General features: G+C 40.7%; 1 protein-coding gene across 4 annotated transcripts in view; it reads left to right on the top strand.

Moving 5' to 3' along the window:
• The window catches only part of CRISPLD1 (cysteine rich secretory protein LCCL domain containing 1), a 131768-nt gene that overhangs the window by 87021 nt on the left and 19681 nt on the right, over nt 1–25066 (top strand). For all 4 annotated transcript variants that reach the window (XM_069957458.1, XM_069957456.1, XM_069957455.1 and 1 more), the window contains 7 exons: nt 10694–10812; nt 10911–11043; nt 12737–12852; nt 14706–14806; nt 23401–23583; nt 24051–24111; nt 24311–24377. In XM_069957458.1, coding sequence (XP_069813559.1) covers nt 12791–12852; nt 14706–14806; nt 23401–23583; nt 24051–24111; nt 24311–24377 — 474 coding nt within the window. In that variant the 5' untranslated portion in view covers nt 10694–10812; nt 10911–11043; nt 12737–12790. The remainder of the gene's footprint in view (nt 1–10693; nt 10813–10910; nt 11044–12736; nt 12853–14705; nt 14807–23400; nt 23584–24050; nt 24112–24310; nt 24378–25066) is intronic.

Raw genomic sequence — 25066 nt, 5'->3', positions numbered from 1 at the left:
AGGAAAAGCAGCAGGAACACTGTCTGGAATCACTTTATTGGGGTAAGGACACAGAGTAACCAATATGGAAGCCAGGGCATGCAATATTTATACACAAGGGCTGCTGTTCAGCAGCCAAGTAAGTGTGCACTGGCACTTTGAATCTAGTTGAGCCAGCATGCACCCTAGGAGGCAGGGGCGCATGCATCGGCAAAGAAAGACCGTGCCAAGAGCGGGGGTAGGTAAGGGGGCTTGACTGCCGGCGGAACTGAGTCCCCATAGCGGGGATGCGCTACAGCTGTGATAGAATGGAAACTATAGAAAGTCTTTTTGAGTGGGTAGAAAACCTAAAAAATTCTGTTGAGTATAAATAAAATAAAAAGATATGAGGAGGAGATATAAAAACATTTAAAACCAACTGGGGCTACTTAGCCCTGATTGGCAGATCTCACCATATGCAAATAGGAAGAGACTGGTCAATAAGGGCCCTGGACCAACCTGATGTTTTGGAGCGTAAATATACAGTCATTCAGAGTGAATCATAGATCAATTTGATAGGGAAATGTCAGTGTTTTATGCTCTCTGTAGTTTTGACAAAATGGAACTAGAAGCAAGTTCCCTTAAAACAAATTTTCCCATGATGGTAATAGTTACTGTTTTCCTTCAGCTTGACATTACATACAGAAAAGTGCTTAATAGCCAGAAGTCATCTTTTTTGCAAGTATACATAAAACATGATTGCTCTAGTGATGGTGCAGTTTAACTACGCTTCATAGAAAATATTGGCTTTGAAGAATGCATACTCAGGTTGTAAGAAAACAATCCTGCTTTCAACTCCAAAACCTATCCTATGTCCTTGAAGTGAAATTAGAGCCACTTCTTCCTTTCCTTAATGGAGTTACGGATGTAAAGTCCTGTCGCTGAAACAGCACCGGGGATGAAAAAGGACAGTAGGCCATTGTTGTAAGAAAAGAGGCTTTATTTATTGGAAATGATAGTAAGCAAAACCTCCACATTCATTGCAAAAGTTGTTTCTAGTAGCAGTGTAGTTAGATGTAACTGTACACTCTCTAAATGACACTCTTGAGTTCTCTCCATTTACTTTTCGAATAGAAACTATAATTCTCGTTTTTAAAACCAGAACTGACATCAAGTACAGTACAATGAAGTTCTCTTTCAGTCAAGGTTGTATCTTGTTTATGCTTTTCGTAAAAAAGAAGAGGCACTCACCGGACTGACTTGCAAAAGAGACAGACTTTATTCCATAAAACAGAGGGTCATGGATGCTGACAAGTGTGTCACTACAGCCTGTTCACACACATGCATAGCCACACACTTGTCAGCGTTCACCACCCTGTGTTTTATGGAATAAAGTCTATCTTTTTGGCAAGCAAGTCAGGTGAGTGCTGTTTCTGTCTTATGAATAGTATTCAGAGACTTTGCATTTCTATAGAGAGCGACACTGGGAGCTTACTGGGTCACAAGCAACAGGACACTGGATGTAATATTTCACATTGTATTTATTGGGAATCTCACACATAGGTCAATTATTTTATAAGTCAACTGACTAACCATCAGCCTATCATTGGAGTGAGAGAGGACACCCACATTAGCACATGAAAACTAACAAACCAGGACACCATTTAAATAGTCACCAACCTTTCAAAAATTTTTTTAGAATAATGTGTGTGTGTGTGTGTGTGTGTGTGTGTAGTAGCATTTTTTCAAGCCATTATATAACTTTTATATGGATTTTTTTTTTACCGGTTTTCCTCTCTGTAGGCTCCATCTCTACATACTAGTTCAGGGACAACTAGAGGTTAGAGACTAGGTTGTAGTTCTATCCTAATAATATTTGACAATTAGTATTTGGCCAGGTCAAACATTTCTGTTTAAAATATTAATGTGACACAAAAACTGCAAAAAAATGGTATAAAATGTAAAGGTAAACATTTCAAACAGATTCCCTCCATATAATAGCCTATGTAATTCCTAACATATTTGCAAATCACTTTGCTAAAAATGATTCCTTACCCCATAAAGAAAGTCCACTGCCTGTTGTTAGGGGTAATCTGTCTGTAGTAACAAACACAACAAGACGAAAGTGGAGATAGGGCTTAGCAAGTGCTATTTTCAGGAGAGAGACAGAGAGAGACCCTTTAAGGCCTCCATTTCATTATAAATGACTTTTTGACATGTCATCAGACATGTCAAAAGTTATTGATTGCAGTGGGCTTCACTACTGAGACTTGTTGTGATCAGGAGATGTCCAGTAGCCAGAAAGAGAGCACAGCAGCAACTCGATCTTAGCTATTTTCTTTGCAGAACTTGACCTGTAGTGTAATTTATATTATGTGGATTTTTTTATTGTGTATTTTTCTCAATTCAAAACAATATCAATTTAAAATAAACCCTCAAGCAGATTACCCATTACTAGAGATGAGCTAAACTCAAGCACGCTCGGATTCGTCCAAACCCAAGCGTGCAGCATTTGATTACCGATGACCAAAAAAGTTCGGTAATCAAATGTCGCACATCTCTACCCACTACCCAAATATGCATCATAAGCCAAATGATATAGTGTACACGTGTCGTGAATTTCCAGTGAGTTTTGGCTATAATTGCTGCATAGATATTCTACCCTGAACACCAGGAACTAAAAAAAAAACTACAACCTGCTCGTCCAGCACATTGGGACGATCCCTTGTAATGTCAATCAGTGACCACAAAAGACTGTCTGAGGAAAAGACACAACCTTGACTTTGCTCATAAATCTATGCATGCAAATAAAATGAAGCTGGGGATCTCTATTAGAGTTGTTTGTGCTGGACTTAGCTAAGTAAAGAAACATTTGAGGTTAGGGGAGATTTAAAAGCATTAGTATTAAAACCAACAGCTCCAAGTTCTGAGATCACTACGGTGAATATGTTCTGAAAATAAGAAAATAAGACTTCCTTCCTATGGGTAATATGCAGGGAGAGGGATTTAGAAAGGATCCTATTCATACTAGAGACATATAAAGTCATTGTTCTGGCTCCTTGGTTCGGCACCTTTTATATTTTTGTCCGTCAGTCTATTACTAGAGCCTGAATACATTTAAAGAGACGAAATTTGCTTCCAATATGACTTGCACAGACAGAGCGCTCTACAGTACTTGTTTGGAAAGGATACAGGCTCCCTTTGAAAGACTTTGGCCTAATCAATTATTCATAGCTTTTGTTCATTATTTTTTGTCTCCTTTTGCTTTACTAGGGCCAGGGTGTCTTTTAAAGGGACCATCATACACTGCAAAGAAGGTTCTTGCTTTCCGCAGTGGTGTTTACAGGCTAACTTAAAGGGGTAATCCAGCGAAAAGCTTTTTCCCAGTAATTGAAACAAAGTTATTTAACTTTGTAATATGCTTCAATCGCCTATCTGCCCCCCTTCCCTATCTTTTCTCCCCTCAACCCCCCACCAGGAAGTGAAGTAAACTCATTCTTACCTGATGACTGTTGACCCCAGGCTGCTCTGTGGCAGCCATTTTGTGACAATGACATCATCAAGAGGGAGGCGGGTCTAAGCCCTGTTAAGCCAGCCTCCCCTTGTCAGACGACTCAGGTTGCTCAGCTCTGATTGGCTGAGCAAGCTGTAGGCCATCCAACAGTTTTACAGAGTCAGTTAGACGTCACAGGAGACAAAGTGCACCATGGGAAAGCCCAAACCAGGAAGCCAAGAAAAAATGAAGACACCAACTGGAATTTCAGGGACCTGCAAACAGCGGGAAATTCAAACGCAAAGTAGGAAAACTATGTTTATAACTGATGCCATGCCACATTGATACATGGAAATTTTTGTATATTGAAACACGTTTTATACATTTCCTATAAAACCTTTAGGAAACTTAAAATTAAAGGCCCTCTTAAATAGGAAATGTGTTCAGGCTAAACAAATAAGTTGGATATTTATTTTTGGATATTTATTTCCAAATGGGCTTTTAATGCTAGGCTAATGGCAGTATAACGTATTAATTTGTGGGAAGTGAGCACCGACCTGTAAGTTCAGTGGTTGCTTCCCCCTTGTTCTCCACCTGCTGCTTGTTCTATTACATGCAAAGACAATGAGTTGGGAGGAGCAAAAGGGGCCTTGGGAGCAGCAGAAGGGGCCACCCAAACAATTCTTAGATCGTGGCCCATTGAAGTCAGCGGTGGTCTGTTGCCACCTGTTCTATAATACACATGTTATTACACTAAATAACTTTTGCCTGAATGGCTGGTAATCGGCCATGTAAGGCCAATAATCATTTAGTGTAATAGGGCCTTAAGAGAGTGTGATTAGGCACTTCATAATTACACCTTCCCAAGCTTGCACAGTCACCTGTACTAAACCCAAAAATTATGAATTCATAATGCGTTAAAAAAGAACATAAAGGAACAAGGCAATCAATAGGCAGCAAACAAGGACCCCACATACAGTATGTGGACACTAGAGATAAGCGAACCTTGAGCACATTCCGGTTCGTCTGAACTTGAGCATATGGCATTTGATTAGCGGCTGTATCCATATTTTCCAGGACTCCCTAGGGCTGCATATAACTTCTTCAGGCAGCAGTAATCAAATGTTGCATGCTCAGGTTCGGGCAAACTCAAGCATGCTTGAGGTTTGCTCATCTCTAGTAGAGAACTAGTCCTAGATCTATCAAAGTGTTTAAAATAGAAACAGATGTAGACTGCCAACAGCAACCAGTTTTACCAATGCTGGAAGATGAGCTGTGACTGGTTGCTATGAGCAGTTTACCCTGGTTTGTATTTTACATACTTGGATAAATCTGGGCCTAAATCTTTAATTGGTTTGAAACCTAATTCAAGGGTAAATAAGGCAATATTGATAGATTGTTTTCTCCTATGATCAGGTAATATATAAGGAAAAGCTACTGAAAGATATTATGAACATCTTCTTTTGGTATAATGGAACAGATCCATGCAGAAAGGCCTCTTTTTTTGTATTCCTCAGTCATTATTCTTTTTTTTTTTTTTAACTATATTGAATATTATGGTTAACTACATTAGAAAAAAATATCTAAAAACCTATGTTTTCTGTTATATATTTCTAAACAATGCAGTCATAAAGTCACGAGGCATGAGCTTGGCAGGTATAGTGGGAACATGTTCAGATGTATAAGCCAAATGGGTAAAAATGAGATGTTAGCACATCCTTGGTTACATTTAAAAATACTGATTGTCATTGACAGTGAACGTAAGTAAGGACTTGTTTAAAGCGGATGCTTTCGCTTTCGCTTTAAGTGTAGCATATCAATAGAACGGCAACAGTGCTGCAGCCCTTTTTTTGAACTGCGCGCCGGTTCAAGTGCACGGCGCGGGTTTCCTCCCACTGGGGGCTGGCTGGCCTCAGCACAGGCCGGTGCCCGGTAATAGACAGCGCCATGTGCGGGAACCAGGGCATGGTTCAAAAAAAGGACCGCAGCACCGTTGCTATTCTATTGATATGCTACACTTAAAGCAAATGTACCTGATGGTACATTCGCTTTAAATACCCATATTTATGGTCCGATTTATTTCAAATAAATATTTAATGGTACATTCTTTTAAATGGACAATGAGTTTAAACTTTTTTCACATCTGTGATAGACATATTATTGGGTAATCTGTAAGAAGACCCTAATTGGAAGCCAAGCTGTTAACCTTCAGTAAAATCAGAACCCTTCTTTTTATACTTTCAATTTAATGCAATTTAATAGTGGACAGATACTTTTTCAAGTTACAGAAACTGCTGAAGAGGTGAGAAAAGCTTGTCAGAGGCCAAAAGGACAGGTCTGGTGTAAGGAACAAGGGCCAAAATAAGTATAAAACAAAATATAAAACCTCTTCCTGGATCCAGGGGGGAAAAAAGTCAACGAGCGGGAAGTTGCATAAGTAAAATACATTGGTGAAAGAACAAGAGAGTATAGTTTTATTAGATGCTGCCTCTACAAGCATAACACTACATGCAGTATATTATACTGTATGTTACTTTAAAGTAAGCCCTTGTTCAACCTTCTCACAAGATCCTTTTCAGAACGGAGAGGTTACAGTAAATGGAAAACTACGATTCTTTTGTAGGTATGCTTCCCACCTTTTAGGAGAGAGGCACGAATACGTTTCTAAGATGGTAAAATACCCCCATAGAGTGTTAGTTATCAATGATAAAAGATGATTTTTCAAGGTTTTTGGGGTTTACTAAAAGAGAACTGATCCAGCATTGGCTTCTGGCAGGATCTACCCTTCACCCTACTTCTTTCTTAATTTTTTTTCTCTCTGATTCTTTATATTCTTTCCCCATTTTTTTCTTAATTTTCAGTACACAAATGTTATACATGTATGAGTGAAGACGTTATATATTATAACTTTACACAGGAAACCGTAGACGAAAAGGAAAGTGACTCAGCTCCTTCTGTAAATACATATGAGGCATTAAAAAATGTTGCTCAAAGAGTTTTCCTTTAAGCATATTAATTTCTTAGAAACTCTTCAAACAATCCCATATAGTTTCTGTTTTATATCCATAATAAAGTCTGTAAAGTTCTTATAAATAATAGAAACAACCAAGAAAAAAAAAGTTGTTTTGTTAGAATACTCAAGAATAACCAAAGATAACATGAAGAAGGACACAATGCACTGTCCCAATGGGACACAAGTCAAATTGCAATTCTTTTGAAAAGTATGTGAGATGGAACATCTAGAGCTCATTGGACAAAAAGTTCACTATTGACCATAATCTCTTTAATTTATAGACTTTATCAAAAACTCTAATGATGCCCTATTTACCTGCTATACCCCAGAGTAGGATGTTATCATTAACTGTATGGTTCTCCAAATTTCGCGCAGAATGAGCTTTACAAGTTATCACATCATCTGACAAAAAATGAAAACATAATATTATTAAATATTGTATTATGATATTACAAAAATGTGTGGCGGTGTTGGCTAGCAGCACTGGGGTCCTGGGTTTATATCCCACCAAGGACAATTTCTGAAAGGAGCTTGTATGTTCTCCCGGTGTTTGGGTGGAAAGGCATATCAACTCAAGGCCATACTGCCAGCTGTCTGAATCTCGAATGATGATTTATGGTGGAGATTTTAAAACGTAGCCCATGGCAATCCTCTATCTGTGGCGTTGTTCAGCTTCAGTCAGTGATTGGCTGAGCAAGCTGTAAGAGCTGTGTAACCCTCACTGGACACATTCTCTATCTGCAGACCAGATCCACCTACTGGATATACTTCCTGCTTCTACTGACTATGTGCTTCATGTGTCTCCTGCTATTACCAGGCCTATTGCACAACCCTCACCTCTGATTTGCCTGGATAGCCAGTAGGTTAGATTTCCACTGTGTTTTTGGTGTCCATTTTATGTATTCTTTTAAAAGGAAAAAGAGTGAAACTGTAGAGTGTATTTAGACTTTGGTACCAAGTCAAACCAGTAAGGTACCACAGTGGTTTCATCTGTATTTGGGCGTTACATAAAAACTTTATGCAGACACTGTAAAAAGTTGCTTTTTTATCAATATTAAAGAGGTTATGTAGAACTAGGTTTGCATTTCCAGTGAAATACATAGTGCTTGAAAAGAGCGTCGCCTTTAACAGTGACTTCCCTTTAAGAAAAACTTTAACCCTTGATACCCTCTCTTTAAGAGCGACTTTGGTACAGTACCTTTAAGAGCAACTTTGGTGCAGTTCCTTAAGGAGCGACTTTGGTGCCAACACTTTGGTGACCTATATACTGTCCGTTTAAGACCAGCTTAAGTACTGTCCCTTTAAAAGAGACTTTGAAAACCCGCGTAAGTACTGACCCTTTAAGAGCAACTTGAGTACCGTCCCTTTAAGAGCGGCTTGGGTACTGTCCCTTTAAAAGCCGCTTGGGTACCATCCATTCTACATAGCTGGCTCAGCTCTGCTACTTTACTGACTGAACTCTGCTACTTATAATGGTAAAGATCATTGCTCGGTTACCATGACAATCTTACTCATGTCAGTGAGACAAAATCGTTAAGGACGTTCCATCTTCTACATCTTCTATTGGCCAATAGTGGACATGTGACTGTGTAGATGTTTTGACACATTGACTGACAAGACCTCAGAATTTCTATTGGCTTCTATATTTCCGCTATACGCATATGTGCTTTGATTGACTGTTAGCGTTTACAGTGTGGCCATTATTTCCAACGGGCCATTATTTTCTACGGGAAATTACGGGTCTTTAAACTTAAATTTCTTTAAAACGACAAATCTGATCGAAAAAAATAATAGATAGCACACTTGTCACCGCCAAGGGCTTTGAAACGCAGTTTGAACAGAGTCTGTGCCCAAAGAGGTTCGGGCTGTATTAATCACAGAAGAATGGCTGGAAGAAAAAGAAGAAACGGAAGAATACGGATTACAATATAGTGCTTTTTCAAGCACTATAATAAAAAAAAAAGAAACTGCTTTCTTTCTAAACAGTGCCACACTTGTCCTTAGATGGTGTGTGGTATTACAACTGTGCTCCATTCACTTCAATAGAGTGGTGCTGTTTCTGGAAAACAGCAACTATTTTTCTAATTCTACCATTCCAAACAGACAGCAGAAAACCATTTTAAAACTCCCGCGGCTCTGCCATCCACTTCTAAAGTGAGCGTTGTACAGACCTGTTGGAAGCTCCATGTTTATTATAGTTTAATACTTTACAGCCTATGGAGATTCTGGCAGGTCTGTACAATGCTCGCTGTAGAAGCACATGGCTTGAAAAGGCATCCTGACGCCCATTTGGTATGGTAAGTACCCTTTAATAACCCCTTTACCACTGCCCATTTTCTAAATAATTAAGTCAATGTTCTTTGCTTTGTGAGGTTAGTTAAAGAGGTTATCCAGTGCTACAAAAACATGGCAACATTCCCCCTACTGTTGTCTCCAGTTTGGGTGCAGGTTTTGAAACTCAGTTCCATTGAAGTAAATGGAGCTTAAAGGGGTAGTGCGGCGCTCAGAAATTATTCACAGAATAACACACATTACAAAGTTATACAACTTTGTAATGTATGTTATGTCTGTGAATCGCCCCGTTCCCCGTGTCCCACCACCCCCACCCGTGTACCCGGAAGTGTTGGTGCATTATACATTACCTGATCCGTGTCGAGGGCCGTCTGCCATCTTGTGCCAAACGTCATCTTCGAACGGAGAGTTGCTGCCGCCCGTCCCCCCTCCGCCGCGCCACAACTGTGCTCAGCCGCGATTGGCTGAGCACAGTTATGCTCAGCCAATCGCGGCTGAGCATCGGATGATGCTGCAGAGTGCGGCTGGCATTCGGGACAGTCGGAGCTGTTCGCCGCCCGCCCGAAGAAGACGTCACTCGCTGAAGATCGGAGACTGGTGTTGGCACGTGACAGGTGAGTATAGCGCACCACACTTCCGGGTACACGGGTGGGGGTGGTGGGACACGGGGAAGGGGGCCATTCACAGACATAACATACATTACAAAGTTGTATAACTTTGTAATGTGTGTTAGTCTGTGAATAATTCTTTACCACCGCACTACCCCTTTAATTACAAACTGCACCTGAACTGGAGACAACAGTAGGGGGAAAGTGGCCATGTTTTTGTAGCACTGGATAACTCCTTTAAATCTACTAGACCATCCATAACCTAACCTGTCTTGTAAGTACAGGATTGTAACAGCCACAGGGTTATCTTCCCCCTCTTTGTCAGTCGTTCGGTATAGTTTTTCTGCCAGCAGCCTTTTGCAAATTCTTTGCTACGTACACTATTCCCTTATTAAAGATGATCAGGTGAGGAAAAGAGGTCAGATCATGTTAAGTCAAAGGCGGCAGATCTGACCAGGAATATTTATTTACCAGAATTGCTCATCAAAACCATGGACAGTTCTTGCATACTGTGAACATATTAGGGTAGGGGAGTGATTGCTCCTTGCTTCTCCTTAGATTTCAATTTTTTCTGTGTTCTAGAGATGCAGGTACATATACAGTTCCGCACTGCTGCCAGGGGACCCTTCTGCCAGTGGGCCAAGTACAAGAGTAATGTTTGCTCTATAGTTAAAGAGCCCATGCCTCAAAGTTGTCATCACAACCCAACGAGGAATAGAAAAGCAAAAAAAAGTTTATATTCCATGTTTTTCTTTCTAGCAGCAGGCAAAAACATAACATTAATTGAATTTCCTTCCATGTGTTTGAGGGATGACTCATGGCACCAGAATAGTCCGCCAAATGCACCTGTCATATCAAAGGTTTTTCTAAAACCTGCACGATTTTGTTAGATTTAAGTTTTAAAGTAGTGTGAATATATTGCTCTTACTGCTGGTATTGAGCTTCTGGAGAGTGATCTTCTTGGTGCAGCATGCTTGAAAAAGGCCCCTGCATGTATTGGAGAGGGCCGAAACGCGTTGCGATTAAACCCTAGTTTCGTTATTGAGCGGTGTTGTGTGGTGTTCACTGACGCTCTATATACCGCTCCTGGTACGTTTCGTTCATCTGCACTTTGTCCTATTGAGGGGAATCTTCTGGCTGACTGGGTCTATTCTGGACCTTATTTCCACTAATAGACTCCAAGTGATAGGCATGCTTTGTTTTATGCCATAAGACTGTTGAAGCAACCTTAAAGTATCTAAAGCTACCTACATTTTGTATTTTATATTTTATTCACCTGGAAGAGTTGTTTTTTTTTTTTTTAATTATTTACTTTTACATTCTTTGAAGATATGGGATGTAGAGTTGGAACGATCTGCTGAGGCATGGGCTGGATCTTGTCTATGGGAACATGGTCCTGCTAACTTGCTTCCATCTATAGGACAGAATTTGGGAGCCCATTGGGGAAGGTAAGACAAATATATTAGTAATATTAGTTTCTGGGAAAAAAAATTGTAGCTTACATATGTTAAAAATTAAGATTTTTTGTTTTGCATTTCCTTTAAAGATTCAGGCCACCCACTTATCACGTCCAGGCATGGTACGATGAAGTAAGAGATTATACGTTTCCATATCCACAAGAGTGTAACCCTTACTGTCCATTTAGATGTTCTGGCCCTGTATGTACTCATTATACACAGGTATGTTTTTTTATTCCTCACAGATAAGAAGTGCAACATTATGTGTCCAGTTATTTTGTATGTTTAGTTATAAATGTATGTAACCCTTTAACCTGAAACCCTTCTGACCTGGAAAGAGGTTAAACCTTGGAGACAGACAGCTTTAGGTTGAAGCTGTGTATGGGAGGGTCATATGACCAGAATCCTTTCCTTCTTGACCTGTGACTACTGGGTGTGGCAGATTCAAATTTGTTTTAACTCTTGCACTTCCAGCATTTAGCAGAGTGACAAATTAAAGTATACTTAAGTATCTTGTACAAGTACCCAGACACAACTTAAAATACATTTACTTAGTTACACAACCTTATACTTTCCTAGGTGGAAAACAGGTACCCGGAAATAACATTATAAGGCTAGGTTCACACAAGATACTATTTTTGAAAAGAACGGCAGATGTTCTCAATGGCCATTGTTTTCATACTGCAGTGAAATGCATTGAAGTCAATACAACAACGGCTGTTGTTCAATACAATGTGTGAAAACAACCACAACGTTGTTGCATTGACTTCAATGCATTTCACTGCAGTATGAAAAGACAGTTGTTTTTGAAAATAATCCGTTGTGTGAACATAACCTAATTGTTGACATAGGTTTTTTCCCACTCCATAATCCTTTTCCATGCTGATTTTTTTGGGAATATTGAGACAGGTGTATTTTCATTACAACGCCACAGTTCAGATAAGGGCAGTGATGGTAGTAAAAGCATGGGCCAGATTTATCATCTGCAGACCTGGTATTTGTCACAGTTTTGCACAAAAATGTGTACCTTTTCCATGGCATAAGCCCTGTTTGCCTGATGGGTGGGTAAGGGGTTGCAGCAAGGCGGACAAGGAGATCTTGCTCCCCCTGCTCCTGATTTATCCAGGCTTATGGCAGAAATTTCTGTGGCAGGCATAGGTCTTGTTGGATTTACTAATAGTTGTGTGTCTCTTATTAAATCTGGAGGACTGAAGGGGGATGGAGCTTGATAAATCCCCATTATCTCAACTGCTATTTTGCAAGCAAAACAATTAAATTGTATTCTAATTTGTAATTATGACGTTTTATGCGTTAGTATTACCTACATAATGATATGTAGCCTTCCCAGTAAAATAGATATGTAGCCTTCCCAATAAAGCATAGACAGACATAAATTTAAAGGGGTTGTCTGGTAATCAAAAGGATCAGGAAGGATGTTGAAAAGGATCAGGAATTATTGACTGGCAAGGCATTTTGCTGTGTTGGCTCCACAACTATGTAGAACCATGTAGGTGAACATCTGCTGAATAGTTTTACAGTTTCTTGGCCTCAGTCCGCTGACAGAACACAGGCTGCTGTCTGTAATCTTCTGCCTGGAGGTTTGAGCGCCAAGGAATCCACCATTGTTGCAAGATTATTTGGATTTTGGTCCCGATCCTACATCCATGAAAATCGGAAGGTGGAAGGCAGCAGCCCTCTTTATACACCTACAAGCCTACATTAGAGTTGTGCCTAATATGTACGACTTAACCAGGTGAGTGTGCATTTGTGTGAATTTGCACATACACATCTCACAGGGTTAGTCCGCCTGCACATGCAGCACCGCTGTGTTTCCTTTTTTTTTTTTTTTTTTTTCAATGTACAATGTGTGCACATTATACTTTTGGTTTTAACATTATCTGTGTTTTCTGTTTAGGTAGTTTGGGCAACAAGCAGCAGAATTGGTTGTGCTATAAATCTGTGTCACAACATGAATGTGTGGGGGCAAATATGGCCAAAGGCGATATATCTAGTGTGCAATTACTCCCCAAAGTAAGTAAAAACTTAAACTAGTCTTTATTTTGTAAGGAGTAAAAATTATACTGAGCACAAAGGGGGAGATTTATCAAACATGGTGTAAAGTGAAACTGGCTCAGTTGCCCCTAGCAACCAATCAGATTCCACCTTTCATTCCTCACAGACTCCTTGGAAAATGAAAAGTGGAATCTAATTGGTTGCTAGGGGCAACTGAGCCAGTTTTACTTTACACCATGTTTGATAAATCTCCCCCAGAGTTCAAGCTATTGCTTAGGCTATGTACACACACATGGCAAATAGTAATATTTAATAATGGCGGTTGTTTTAAAATACTGGCAATTATTCGCCATTAACCCCTTAGCGACCCATGAAGTATCTGATACGTCATGGTGCCGCTCGGGGTGTTCAGAGCGGGGTCCCGCCGGGACCCCGCTCTGAACGGCGCTGATCCCGGCTGACACGTGCAGCCGGGCAGTGCCTCTATTAGCCGGCGCGGGTCCCGTTGCCGCGCCGGCTAATTAAGCCTCTAAGTGCAGCTGTCAAACCTGACAGCTGCACTTAGAGGCTTTGTACACACTATCCCTGGTGTCTAGTGGCTCGGATCTCCCCAAGGAGATCCGTTCTTCTGCCCGTGCCGTGCCTCAGGGTCGGAATGACGCTGATCCCGGCTCGGCAATAGATTGCTATGGCCTGCAGCAGGCCATAGTAATCTATGACCGATCTAATCGATCTTTGCTGTGTATATACACAGCATTGATCTCTATGAGAGATCAGTGCTATGTATATACAAGCCCCCCAGGGGGGCTTCTAGTTACAGTAAAAAAAAAGTAAAAAAGTGTTTTTATTAATAAAAAATCCCCTCCCCTAATAAAAGTCCAAATCACCCCCCTTTTCCCATTTTATAAATATAAATTAATAAATAAATAAATAAACATATTTAGTATCGCCGCGCGCGTAATCGCCCGAACTATTAATTAATCACATTCCTGATCTCGCACGGTAAACAGCGTCTGCGCAAAAAAATTCCAAAGTGCAAAATTGCGCATTTTTGGTCGCATCAAATCCAGAAAAAATGTAATAAAAAACGATCAAAAAGTCGTATATGCGCAATTAAGGTAGCGATAGAAAGAACGCATCATGGCGCAAAAAATGACACAGCCCCATAGACCAAAGGATAAAAGCGCTATAAGCCTGGGAATGGAGCGATTTTAAGGAACGTATATGTTTTAACAATGGTTTGAATTTTTTACAAGCCATCAGATACAATATAAGTTATACATGTTATATATCATAGTAATCGTAACAACTTGAGGAACATGCATAACAAGTCAGTTTTACCATAGGGCGAACGGCGTAAATGCAAAACTCCCCGAAATCAAAACAAATTCGTTTTTTTTTTCAATTTGACAGCGCAAATGATTTTTTTCCGGTTTCGCAGCATATGTTATGGAAAAACAATGCCTGTCATTGCAAAGTACAATTGGTTTAGCAAAAAATAAGCGCTCATATACGTCTCTAGGTGAAAAAATGCAAGCGCTATGGACTTTTAAACTTAAAATGGAATGAGCAAAAGCGCAAAAACGAAAATAGGCTTTGACCTTAAGGGGTTAAATGGCGGCCATCCACTCAATTTCAACAGTGTGTAAACATAACATAGCCTTTCGGTGTTTTCAATCCACTCCTGGTTTTGGGTGCAAAATACTGACCAAAATACTGCATGGGAACATAGCCTTATACATTATATACTTATAAAATGTAACTTTAAGAACAGAGCCCATAGACAATGTAACATATGTAATTGCTGCAATTAAAAAAAGCATATCATGTTAGTAAATATTAATAGAAATATATATTTTTTTCTTTCAAAGGGGAAATTGGTGGGGCCATGCTCCCTATAAACATGGCCGACCTTGTTCAGCTTGCCCACCCAGCTATGGAGGAGGTTGCAGGGATAATCTCTGTTTTCGAGGTACAGTATACATTATTTCAATAGCTTTCACCATATTGTGAATTATTACAAGACACATTTGCAGTCTTTAATGCATATGCTCACTTTTGAGCACCATTTAAAAATGTTCATATAGATGATCTGGAGTTATAACTGGTGTTATAGAAAAGAACCGATTTTTTTCAAATATACCTGCCTCCGAGCTGAAATCTTTTTTTTTTTTTTTTCCTAGTCAGATCCATCTCTGTATAGAGCTTGCTTTGGTTATTCTTGGAGAAATACAGTGTGTAGACAACAGTTACTACCCTAGTGCATACTAGCATCTCAGCTATGCTCTTAGTGATAATTGCTTTTGACTGTTTCGAATACCGATGAGCAGAGCTTTGAATATAATGTAACTATATCAGGAGGAAATAAGAATTTTACAATACTCAAACAGGCAGAAATAGGCTAAAGTTAAAGGGGTACTATAGTGAAAAAAGAAAATGTTTTTAAATCAACCGGTGTAAGAAAGTTAAAAAGATTTGTAATTGACATGATAATAATAATAATAATAATAATAATAATAATAATAATATTAATAATAATAAAAACCGCTGTATTTATAAGCTGCTGTATGTCCTGCAGGAAGTGGTGTATTTTTTCCAGTTTGACACTGTGCTCTCTGCTGCCACCTCTGTCCGTGTCAAGAACTGTCCAGAGCAGTAGCAACCCCCCCATAGTAAACCTCCCCTGCTCTGGACAGTTCATGACATGGACAGAGGTGGCAGCAGAGAGCACTATGTGAGACTGGAAAGAAATCTCCACTTTGTGCAAGCATACAGCAAGCTTTTTTTTTTTTTTTTTTTTTAATAGAAGTCTAGCAATTTTTGTATACATTTTTTACACCAGTTGATTTATTTATTAATTTTACTCGAAAGTACCTCTTCAGGTACTGTTTATTGTCTAACACCTTCTAATTTGGAAGTAGAGGAATTTTGGCAAGTTAAAATTTTGGATAAATTACTGCTTGCATTATTGTCAGTGCAAATAACAGTCTATGTGTGCTTGGGTTTCATTGTGACTACCAAGATATGCACTCCAAGTATATGGTTAAAAAAGGGTATTGTCAGGGACATACAGGGAAATGCAGAGGTAATAATAGAAAAGACGGCACACCAAGCATTGGAGAACACTGAGCACCAGACACACTCATGCATCTTCTTCACTTCTGTTTTTTTTTTTTGTTTGTCTGTACTTATGCAGCGTGCAACCTGCAATGTGAACAGAGACATAGAAGCGCTGCCAATATTTCCTTTTTTTACAGTGGTCAGTGCCCAGTCGATATGGTTATGCTTCTAGGCCCATTGCCAGGTATGAAGAGCTTGAAGGTAAAGCCCCTGGATCCCAGGGTAATCACCTAGAGGAAAAAAAAAAACAGATTCTTTCAGCTCATATAAAAATTTTCAAGCTTTATTACAAATCCTTAAAATTACTGATACATTTCAAAGCAATGTCTTGTCAGCAGCGCCATCTGCCCACTCTATCCACATGGATGCTGCCTAAGAGTTGGTAACTCTGACTGATGGATATTATCTGATTAAGACCCAGATACCATGATAAAGAACCATGCTGGTTCAAAACGTGTCAGTAATTTTAAAGTGTCACTGTCGTTTATTTTTTTATTTTTGCAGAAATCAATAGTACAGGTGATTTTATGGAACTTTTTGTAATTGGGTTTATAAGCCGAAAAATGCATTTTTATCATGAAAAAACTGTTTAAAGCTCTTCCCCCTGTCTTCATGGCTTGCTTATGGAGAGGGGAGGGGTGAATGGAGATGAGGCACCAAAACAGGACAACAAAGAGTTAATCTACAGTTAATCACCAGGCAATCTCCTCTTACCGTCAGCACTGACCTCTCTGACCTCTGAATACAGCTGTCACCCAGCTCTTTGCCTGTAATCCGCTCTCGCTGCCGACTCATGTCCCTCCTCCCTCCTCTCTATAGAACAGACAGGGTTGTGTCTGATGCAACAAGTCACAATTTCCTGATATTTTGCAGTGAATGGAAAAGAGGAGGGAGAGGGGGACCTGGGAAAATGCTTTTTGAACGCAGATAATGGCATATTTGCCTAATAAACCCAATTACAAAGTTTATTAAAATCTCCTGGACTATTGATTTCTGCAAAATAATAATAAAAAAATTGACAGTGACTCTTTAAGGATTTGTAATAAAGCTTGAAAATTCTTTATACATTCCAAAGGAACCTGGAGGAAGATTTATCAAACTGGTGTGAAGTAGAATTGTATTAGTTGCCCCTAGCAACCAATTAGATTCCACTTTTCATTTTTCAAAGGATCTGTGAGGAATGAAAAGTGAAATCTGATTGGTTGCTAGGGGCAACTGAGCCAGTTCTACTTTACACCAGTTTAATAAATCTCCCCCCTGGTCTTTTTTCTACTTTATTCATACACTGACAGTCTAGTCTTCCTGACAGGTCATGCTTTTTTTTTTTTTATAGATCTTCCTGGAGAGGGCTTATAAGGCCCATAACATTGCAGGAATAATTATTCGTACTGCACAGTGTGGATTTTGCTTATGTATAGTAAAACTAATTAGCAAAGTGTCTCCTGAGCTTTGTGTTCCGTCTGTTCTCCTATTGACAGGTCATTTCCTGTGGTCTGTGGCAAACCACTGCAGATTGGCACCCTTCCTTCGAAAAGCAATTTATATAGTGATGCCAGTCCTCGGGATACAAGAAATGCAGAGGTAGTCTCTACTACCAGGCCCAATTTTCACATATGAAGACGCCAATGTTTAATATGGTTCATGATTGTTGGGGGGCTTGTTATTGCTTTTTCTTCGGGGACCAGGAGCTATAAGTTGCACTTCCTATATATAGGTATATTCCTATACCTAGTTATATGGTAATTTAGGAAGGAAGAGAGCAATTACACGGCATCAATGGTAGCTGAAGTGGCAGCTTTGTTGGTTGTTGTCCCATGTTATCAGGGGCGGTCTTGGCATTTCTGGGGCCCCAAGCGAAGTTATGTCTGGGCCCCCCCCCTCGACATGCACTCCACAACAATAGACCGCTGTGTGCTGCCCCCAGAAGTATATACCCCTTGTGCGCAGCCGCCAGTAGTATATACACCTTGTGTGCTTCCCTCAGTAGTGTATAGACGCCTGTGTGTTCCCCGAGTTATATATAGCCTCTGTGTGCTCCCCCAAAAGTATATAGACCCCTGTGTGCTGTCCCAGTTGTATATAAACCCCCTGTGTGCTGCCCTCAGTCGTATATACCCCGTGTGCTGCCCCCAGTTACATATACCTCCTGTGTGCTCCCCCACTAGTATGTAGACCCCCTGTGTACTCCCTCACTTGTATATAGCTCCCCTGTGTGCTCCTTCAGTGGTATATAGCCCCCCTGTGTGCTCCCCCACTTGGATATAGACCTTCTGTGTGCTCCCCCACTTGAATATGGACCCCCTGTGTGCTCCCCCACTTGTATATAGCTCCCCTGTGTGGTCCTTCAGTGGTATATAGCCCCCCTGTGTGCTCCCCCACTTGGATATAGACCTCCTGTGTGCTCCCCCACTTGGATATGGACCCCTGTGTGCTCCTCCAGTAGTATATAAACCCCCTGTGTGCTCCCCCAGTAGTATATAGACCACTGTGTGCTCCTCCAGCAGTATATAGACCCCTTGTGTGCTGCCCCCAGTTATATATAGACCCCCTGTGTGCTCCCCTAGTTATATATAGACCCCCTGTGTGCTCCCCGTTATATATAGACCCCCTGTGTGCTGCCCCCAGTAGTATATAGACCCCCTGTGTGCCCCACCAGTAGTATATAGAACTCTGTGTGCTCCTCCAGTAGTATATAGACCCCCTGTGTGCTGCCCCAGTAGTATATAGACCCCTGTGTGCCCCCGTTATATATAGACCCCCTGTGTGCTGCCTCAGCAGTATATAGACCCCCTGTGTGCTCCCCAGTAGTATATAGACCCCCTGTGTGCCCCACCAGTAGTATATAGACCCCTGTGTGCTACCCCAGTAGTATATAGACCCCCTGTGTGCTACCCCAGTAGTATATAGACCCCCTGTGTGCTTCCCCAGTAGTATATAGCCCCCCTGTGTGCTCCCCCACTTGGATATAGACCTCCTGTGTGCTCCCCCAGTTGTATATAGACCCCATTCTGCTGCCCCAAGTAGTATATAGACCCCCTGTGTGCTGAGCCAAGTAGTATATAGACCCCTCTGTGAAGCCCCAATAGTCTATAACCCCCCTGTGTGCTCTCCCAGTTATATATAGACCCCTTGTGTCTTCCCCGTTATATAGCTCCACTGTGTGCTTCCCCCATTTATATAGACCCCCGCTGTGCGCTCTCCCAGTTACACAGGCCCTTGTGTGCTCCCCCTCCCATATTGTATACAACACAATAAAACAAACACTTATACTCACCTGGGTCTGGGCGTCTCCTCTTCTCTTCACTCTTGTGGGCACAAGGGTTTTCCCTGCGGTCACAAGAGGCCGCGCTCCCCTTGTCCTGGCGCCGATGCTCCAGTGATGTCACTGGAGCACCGACACCACAAGGACAGAACGGCCACTTGTGAATGCAGGGAAAACACTTCCTGCAGCCACAAGTGTGACTGACAGAAACTGAGCCAATGGCTCCCGCCCTGTCAGTGCTGCTGCATGTAACTGTGAGCGCTCATTATGAGTGCTCATAGTTACAGTTCAGATCACAGCAGCGAGCGGCCCTGTCTAGCGGTCTTGAGCACAAGAGAAGAGCGGGCGTGGGGCCCCCCTGGATGTTGGGGGCCCCAAGCGATTGCTTGGTGCCAAAGACCGCTACTGCATGTTATACAGAGATGTAACTAAAAATGTCTGACGTTTGATGAAAATGTTAGAAAAGACCACTCTTGTCCTCACTTTGGGTGTGGGTTTCGAAGCTCAGTTCCATTGAAGTGATTGGAGCTCAGTTGTAATACCACACACAACCTGGGACAGGGCTGGTGCTGTTTTTGCCAGAAAGTAACCATGCTTTTTCTAATGCCGTGGATAACCTCGTCAGAGCAAGCTCACATGGAGCAAAAGCTGCGGATTTCTACAGCGGAGCTCTCCGCCACGGAATTCCGCCTGCCTTTGTGTCGCGGTGTCTCTATGGGAGGGCTGCCTTCTCTTTGAGTGGAGAGCGACGGAAGTGGAAGCTTTAGGCTTCCGTTTTCCTGGCTAAGGAGGCTGGCAGGGGGAGGGAGGGAAGGCAGGGTGCGTGGCTGTGCACTCTGCCCCTCCTCTCTCTCCCTTGCCGCTGTCACAAGATTGTGACAGCGAGAGGGGACAGAGGAGAGGGGTCAGACACAGGGACATCATAAGCTGATGTTCGAAAACGACCTGAGCATTGAGGAATCAAAGACCCCAGGTCGTGAAAGGGTTAAAGCTATACATATGATGTGAATCATGTCACTGAATAGGCAAAATGTAAAAATAACCTGCAGGGTATTGTTTGTCGAACTCGCTTGGCACTTACTCATGGATAATAATATTTACCCATTGCCGTGAAAGGGCCGTGTATCTGATATTTCTGTGTATTTATACTGAATAATCTGTATTTTGTACGACATTTCAACACTGGAGTCATGCCTCCTGACATGAGGATTAATGTCCATCTTGAAGTCCCCTGGAGAAATAGTTTGGTGGTCTCACCTCAGTCTCCAGTGAACCAGAGTCTTCTTTTTTTAAACCACAACTAGTAATTAGGTTGAGATTTACACAGTTGGCAGTCGTGTAGGGAAGATGCTTATTACTGGTCTGGCCATGCTTGTTCCTAGAGATCAAACAAGGTCACTTGAGTGTGTAGAATGTACTTCTGGGCCCATTCCCAACATACATTTCTTACTCACTCACAACCTCAGTAATAACGTCTTTATAAAATATACTATGAAGTGGTACTTAACCCTAACCGGTATTGTGTACAGTATATGGGTTATGTTTATATACACCACTCAGCTGTAATATTAGAACATTAAAGCATTGTTTAGGTTCTGTTCACATTTTACATGGATTTAAACATTGTAGGTGTGTTAGTATTAAAATGTGTGTATATATATATATATATATATATATATATATATATATATATATATTAGTCCAAAAGTAGATGGACAGTATGTGTAAGAGATTTATCGAACATGGTGTAAAGTGAAACTGGCTCAGTTGCCCCTAGCAACAAATCAGATTCCACCTTTCATTTTCCATATATATATATATATATATATATATATATATATATATATATATATAATTTTTTTTTCCCCGAGTAACGAGCACTTGAGCATTTTAGTGCCCACTCAACACTAATATATACTTGTTAGTGTAGAATGAGCACTAAGATGCTCAGGTGCTCGTTACTAGAGCATTTTTCAATACTGGAGTGCGTAACTTGAGTAAAGAACCCCACTGAAATCAATGGAACACAAGAGCATTTAACCAGGTTCCCCCTGGAGGGTACCTGGTTCACCTTCAAGTCATCTATTGCATTTTTTCATTTACATTTTGTAAATTTCATCCTTTGAAAGCATGTGTAAATGAAATATACAAATAGTAAAGCAAAAAGTGTGATAGATTTCTGCCAGACACATTATAACTCCATTGTTATGCCTGCAATTGCCGACCTACCGCCGATATTCTAATGTGTCTTTTCTTCATTAAAATTTTTTGTATATTTTCTTTACACGTCCTGTCAAAGGATGAAATGTACAAAAATTTGAATGAAAAATGCAATACCTTACTGCAGTAGGCAGGAAATATAACTGACAGCTGAACAATCATTTGTCCGAAAGTTATTGACTGTGTAAGGCCACCTTTACCGACCACCAAGAGGCGCTTGGTGGAGCATTGAGCTTGACTGGACATGCTCGCTTAACACTTATTTTTATAATGCACCACTGTCACAACTCGGGAGAGACAAGGACAGTGTCCCTGTTCCTGCCTACTTGCCGCTATCTGTCCTAAGCGGCAGCGGGCAACTGGGCGGCAGTTCTCTGGCCTGGTTACATGAAACCAAAGACAAAACAAGATGCACAAACACAATAAGAATCGTAAGCAATGCGGGTTACAACAGTCGGGTAGAAAAAGTCCAAAATCGGAAATCATTAACAAAGTCAAGAGTCAGAAGGTAAAGGGGGGGGGCAAGCAAGAATAGTCAAGGTATCAGGCAGAGTCAGAGTAGCAAGAAACAACAACAGAGGTAAGGGGAAACAGGCAAGAGAGAAAGCTCAATAAACGGCAAGCTACAGGCAGACACAGAGACCTTGAAGGGGTTATCCAGTGCTACAAAAACATGGCCACTTTCAGAGACAACATGACTCTTGTCTCCAGTTCAGGTGCAGTTTTCAATTGAGCTTCATTCATTTCAATGAAACTGGGCAGCAAAAACTTGCCCAAGCTGGAGACAAGAGTGGAGCTGCCTCTGGAAGAAAGTGGCCATGTTTTTGTAGCGCTTGATAACCCTTTAAATTGAAACCAGGAACCCAGTCCAGAAGGCGATTGGACCACAGACAGAACAGAAACACAAAAGGAATGCAAAAACCAAATGTCAATCAAAGCCAAAACAAAGGTTAACCATAAAGTTGCCAGAAGGGAACTCATCAGAGCAGACATGGGTAGGGCAGAGAAAACAATTAGCACAAAAGAAGCAGCAAGTTAGAGTTCAGACATGACTCAGAATCAAACACGATTTATGGCCAGAAGCAGATTCTCAGTCATATCTTATGCCCTGAGGACTGCGCCAATGTCCCAACAGGTGTAGTCATTACAGCCACAGTGTAGAAAAACCTACCTACATAATAATGATGGATATGAAATAGACACTCTTGTCTTCTAATTTTATTCCATACAATCTATATACATCAATATATCAGACAGGAAGAGTTCGGACCATCCGTAGCCTTTGGTCAACAGGCTGCAGCAGTTGACTGATGGTATGGCATAAAGTATATCTGCATTGTAGAAACTAGAATTTTGGGCTTTCTCTCATTTCAAAGTATCTGGGAATTGCCTTATAGCTGAGCACACCACAAGATTGAGTGGAGCACCGATCTCTTGGACTTTGGATTATCTTGTACCTAGCACCTGTCAAGTACTGGCATATACTGTAGTAGACAACAAGCGAACAGTTATTGAAGTCAATTTGTTGAAAGCTTGAAAAATGGGCAAAGCTAAGCATCTGGGTGACTTTAATAAGTGTCAGCTGGGTCTGTCAATCTCCAAGATGATTAAGGAATGTTCTTAGAATCGAGCTGGTATTACCTAAAATGTGGTCCAAGGAAGGACATCCAGAATCAAGGCAGAGTCAAGGAGTCCTAAGGCTCAATGATGTGCGGAAGGAAGAGGAGACAAAGGCTAACCTGTTTGTAGAAAAAACTCACAAGAGTTATTGTAGCATAAATAGACAAGAAGAAGTAAATGTCAGATGCCATCAGTGGTCTTGTGGAGGTTGTGCCTCAAAAGGTGTCAAAAGTTTCAGTGGGACGAGTGACACCTGCACAGCAGTAAGACGGAAATGTTATGTCTGGTTAGTAAATATGTTATATGTAAGGTGCATATCAACATATATTTTCTTTTCCCTTTAGGTGATGGTTCAAACTTCCACTATCCTATCCCTGAGCCTGAGGAAGAAACCAACGAGATTGAGAGGCAACGTTCAAAGGCACTTGACACAACGTCACAGAGTAGAGCGAGAACTCATTCCCCAACAAGTTCCACTAGGACTGACAGCTATGACAGCAATGAAGTGATCAGTACAGAACAAATGTGTGAGTAAAGTATCTATGTGTTACTTATTGTTACCTAGTGTCTACAGATGAAAAAAGATCTACATTATATCCATCAAGGTTATAGATGTAAAGGGATAAGTCAATAGGTGACTGTGGTAGGGCCATGCACTGATTGGCTAATCGGGACCTACAGGAACTGGGAGCCTCAGATGTAGCGGGAGCGCGGACCAGGTAAAGTATTCTCTGGGAGGCGGCTGGTTAAAGGGGCCGGTATTAACATACATACTTGCAGCGTTCATTCTGTTGTGAGTAACTCCATTCAAACTTACATTAGCGGGAATCTCAGTGGAACTTGAACTTGAAAAACACTGTGCTTCGCTACGTGCGGAGCTGCCCTTAAAGTGAATGATATGTACAGTCCTTGCACATGGAATTGTACTGTTCACAAGGTTCTGTTTATACTATTCTAATTAAATTTGTATTTATGTTTTGTTTTTAATTTGCAGCTCAGATAGTGACTTGTGAGGTCCGACTAAGGGATCAGTGCAAAGGGACAACATGTAACAGGTAATCAAACACCTGCACGTTACTCACGTTATACGGCATGTTCAATTATATTCAAAAGCAAAAAGGTCTAAGTGCTACATTAATATTGCTAATTGTATTATATAATATTCAGGCAGATACTTGTTTGAGTAAAATTATATATATATATACTTTTTTTTTTACTTTAGCATTGTACTACAGTTTACATTTTTATTTTTAGATATGAATGTTCAGCTGGCTGTTTGGAGAGCAGTGCCAAAGTCATTGGAAGCGTATTTTATGAAATGGTAAATATCCACATTAAAGTACAAAAGTTCTTCTCTCTAACATGCCATGTCACCTTAATATACAACTTTCTCATGGCTTAGTCTCTAGCCCCTTTCTCCTCTCCTAAAATGTTTTTGAAGCTGATTTTTGATCAGATTATTAACAAAAATCTATATGCTTAATGCAAAACTTGATCAAAACATTCCATAATTTTGCGAAAAATACATTAGGGGAAATTTATCAAGGTTTTTGTGCCTATTTTTAGGTGACTAATTGGACTTTTCACCCATTTGTGGTCTAAGTTCTATTCATGAACCAGTATTTGACAGGCGAATATTTTTTAGATGCAACTTTTTAAAATCTGCCTGTTCTGAGTATTTACCAAAAAGTTCGCATAATCCGGGATTAGCGCCCAATTTATCATTTGCGACTTTAAAAAAAGTCGCACAAATAAATGCAGGCCTACGTCTGTTCAGTACCAGGTGAATTTATCTGCACTATTTTTGCAACTTTTTACTTAGATGCGTTCACTATGGCAGTGCTACATTTTAATGAATCAGTCACAGGATATTAGAACAGAATACACACCAATCCCCATTAGATTAGTTGCACATATTAGACTCCTTAATAAATGTCCCCCATAGCCTTTAAATTGTCATCACAGACTTTAATGCCGTACGTGTCTCATAGGTGTAGATCCTTTACACAT

This window comes from Dendropsophus ebraccatus, chromosome 2 (genome assembly GCF_027789765.1).
Source record: "Dendropsophus ebraccatus isolate aDenEbr1 chromosome 2, aDenEbr1.pat, whole genome shotgun sequence".
In the NCBI taxonomy this organism is placed as follows: Eukaryota; Metazoa; Chordata; class Amphibia; order Anura; family Hylidae; genus Dendropsophus; species Dendropsophus ebraccatus.
Note: the sequence above shows the minus strand (reverse complement) of the source record. Positions and strands in the feature narration are given on the sequence as shown.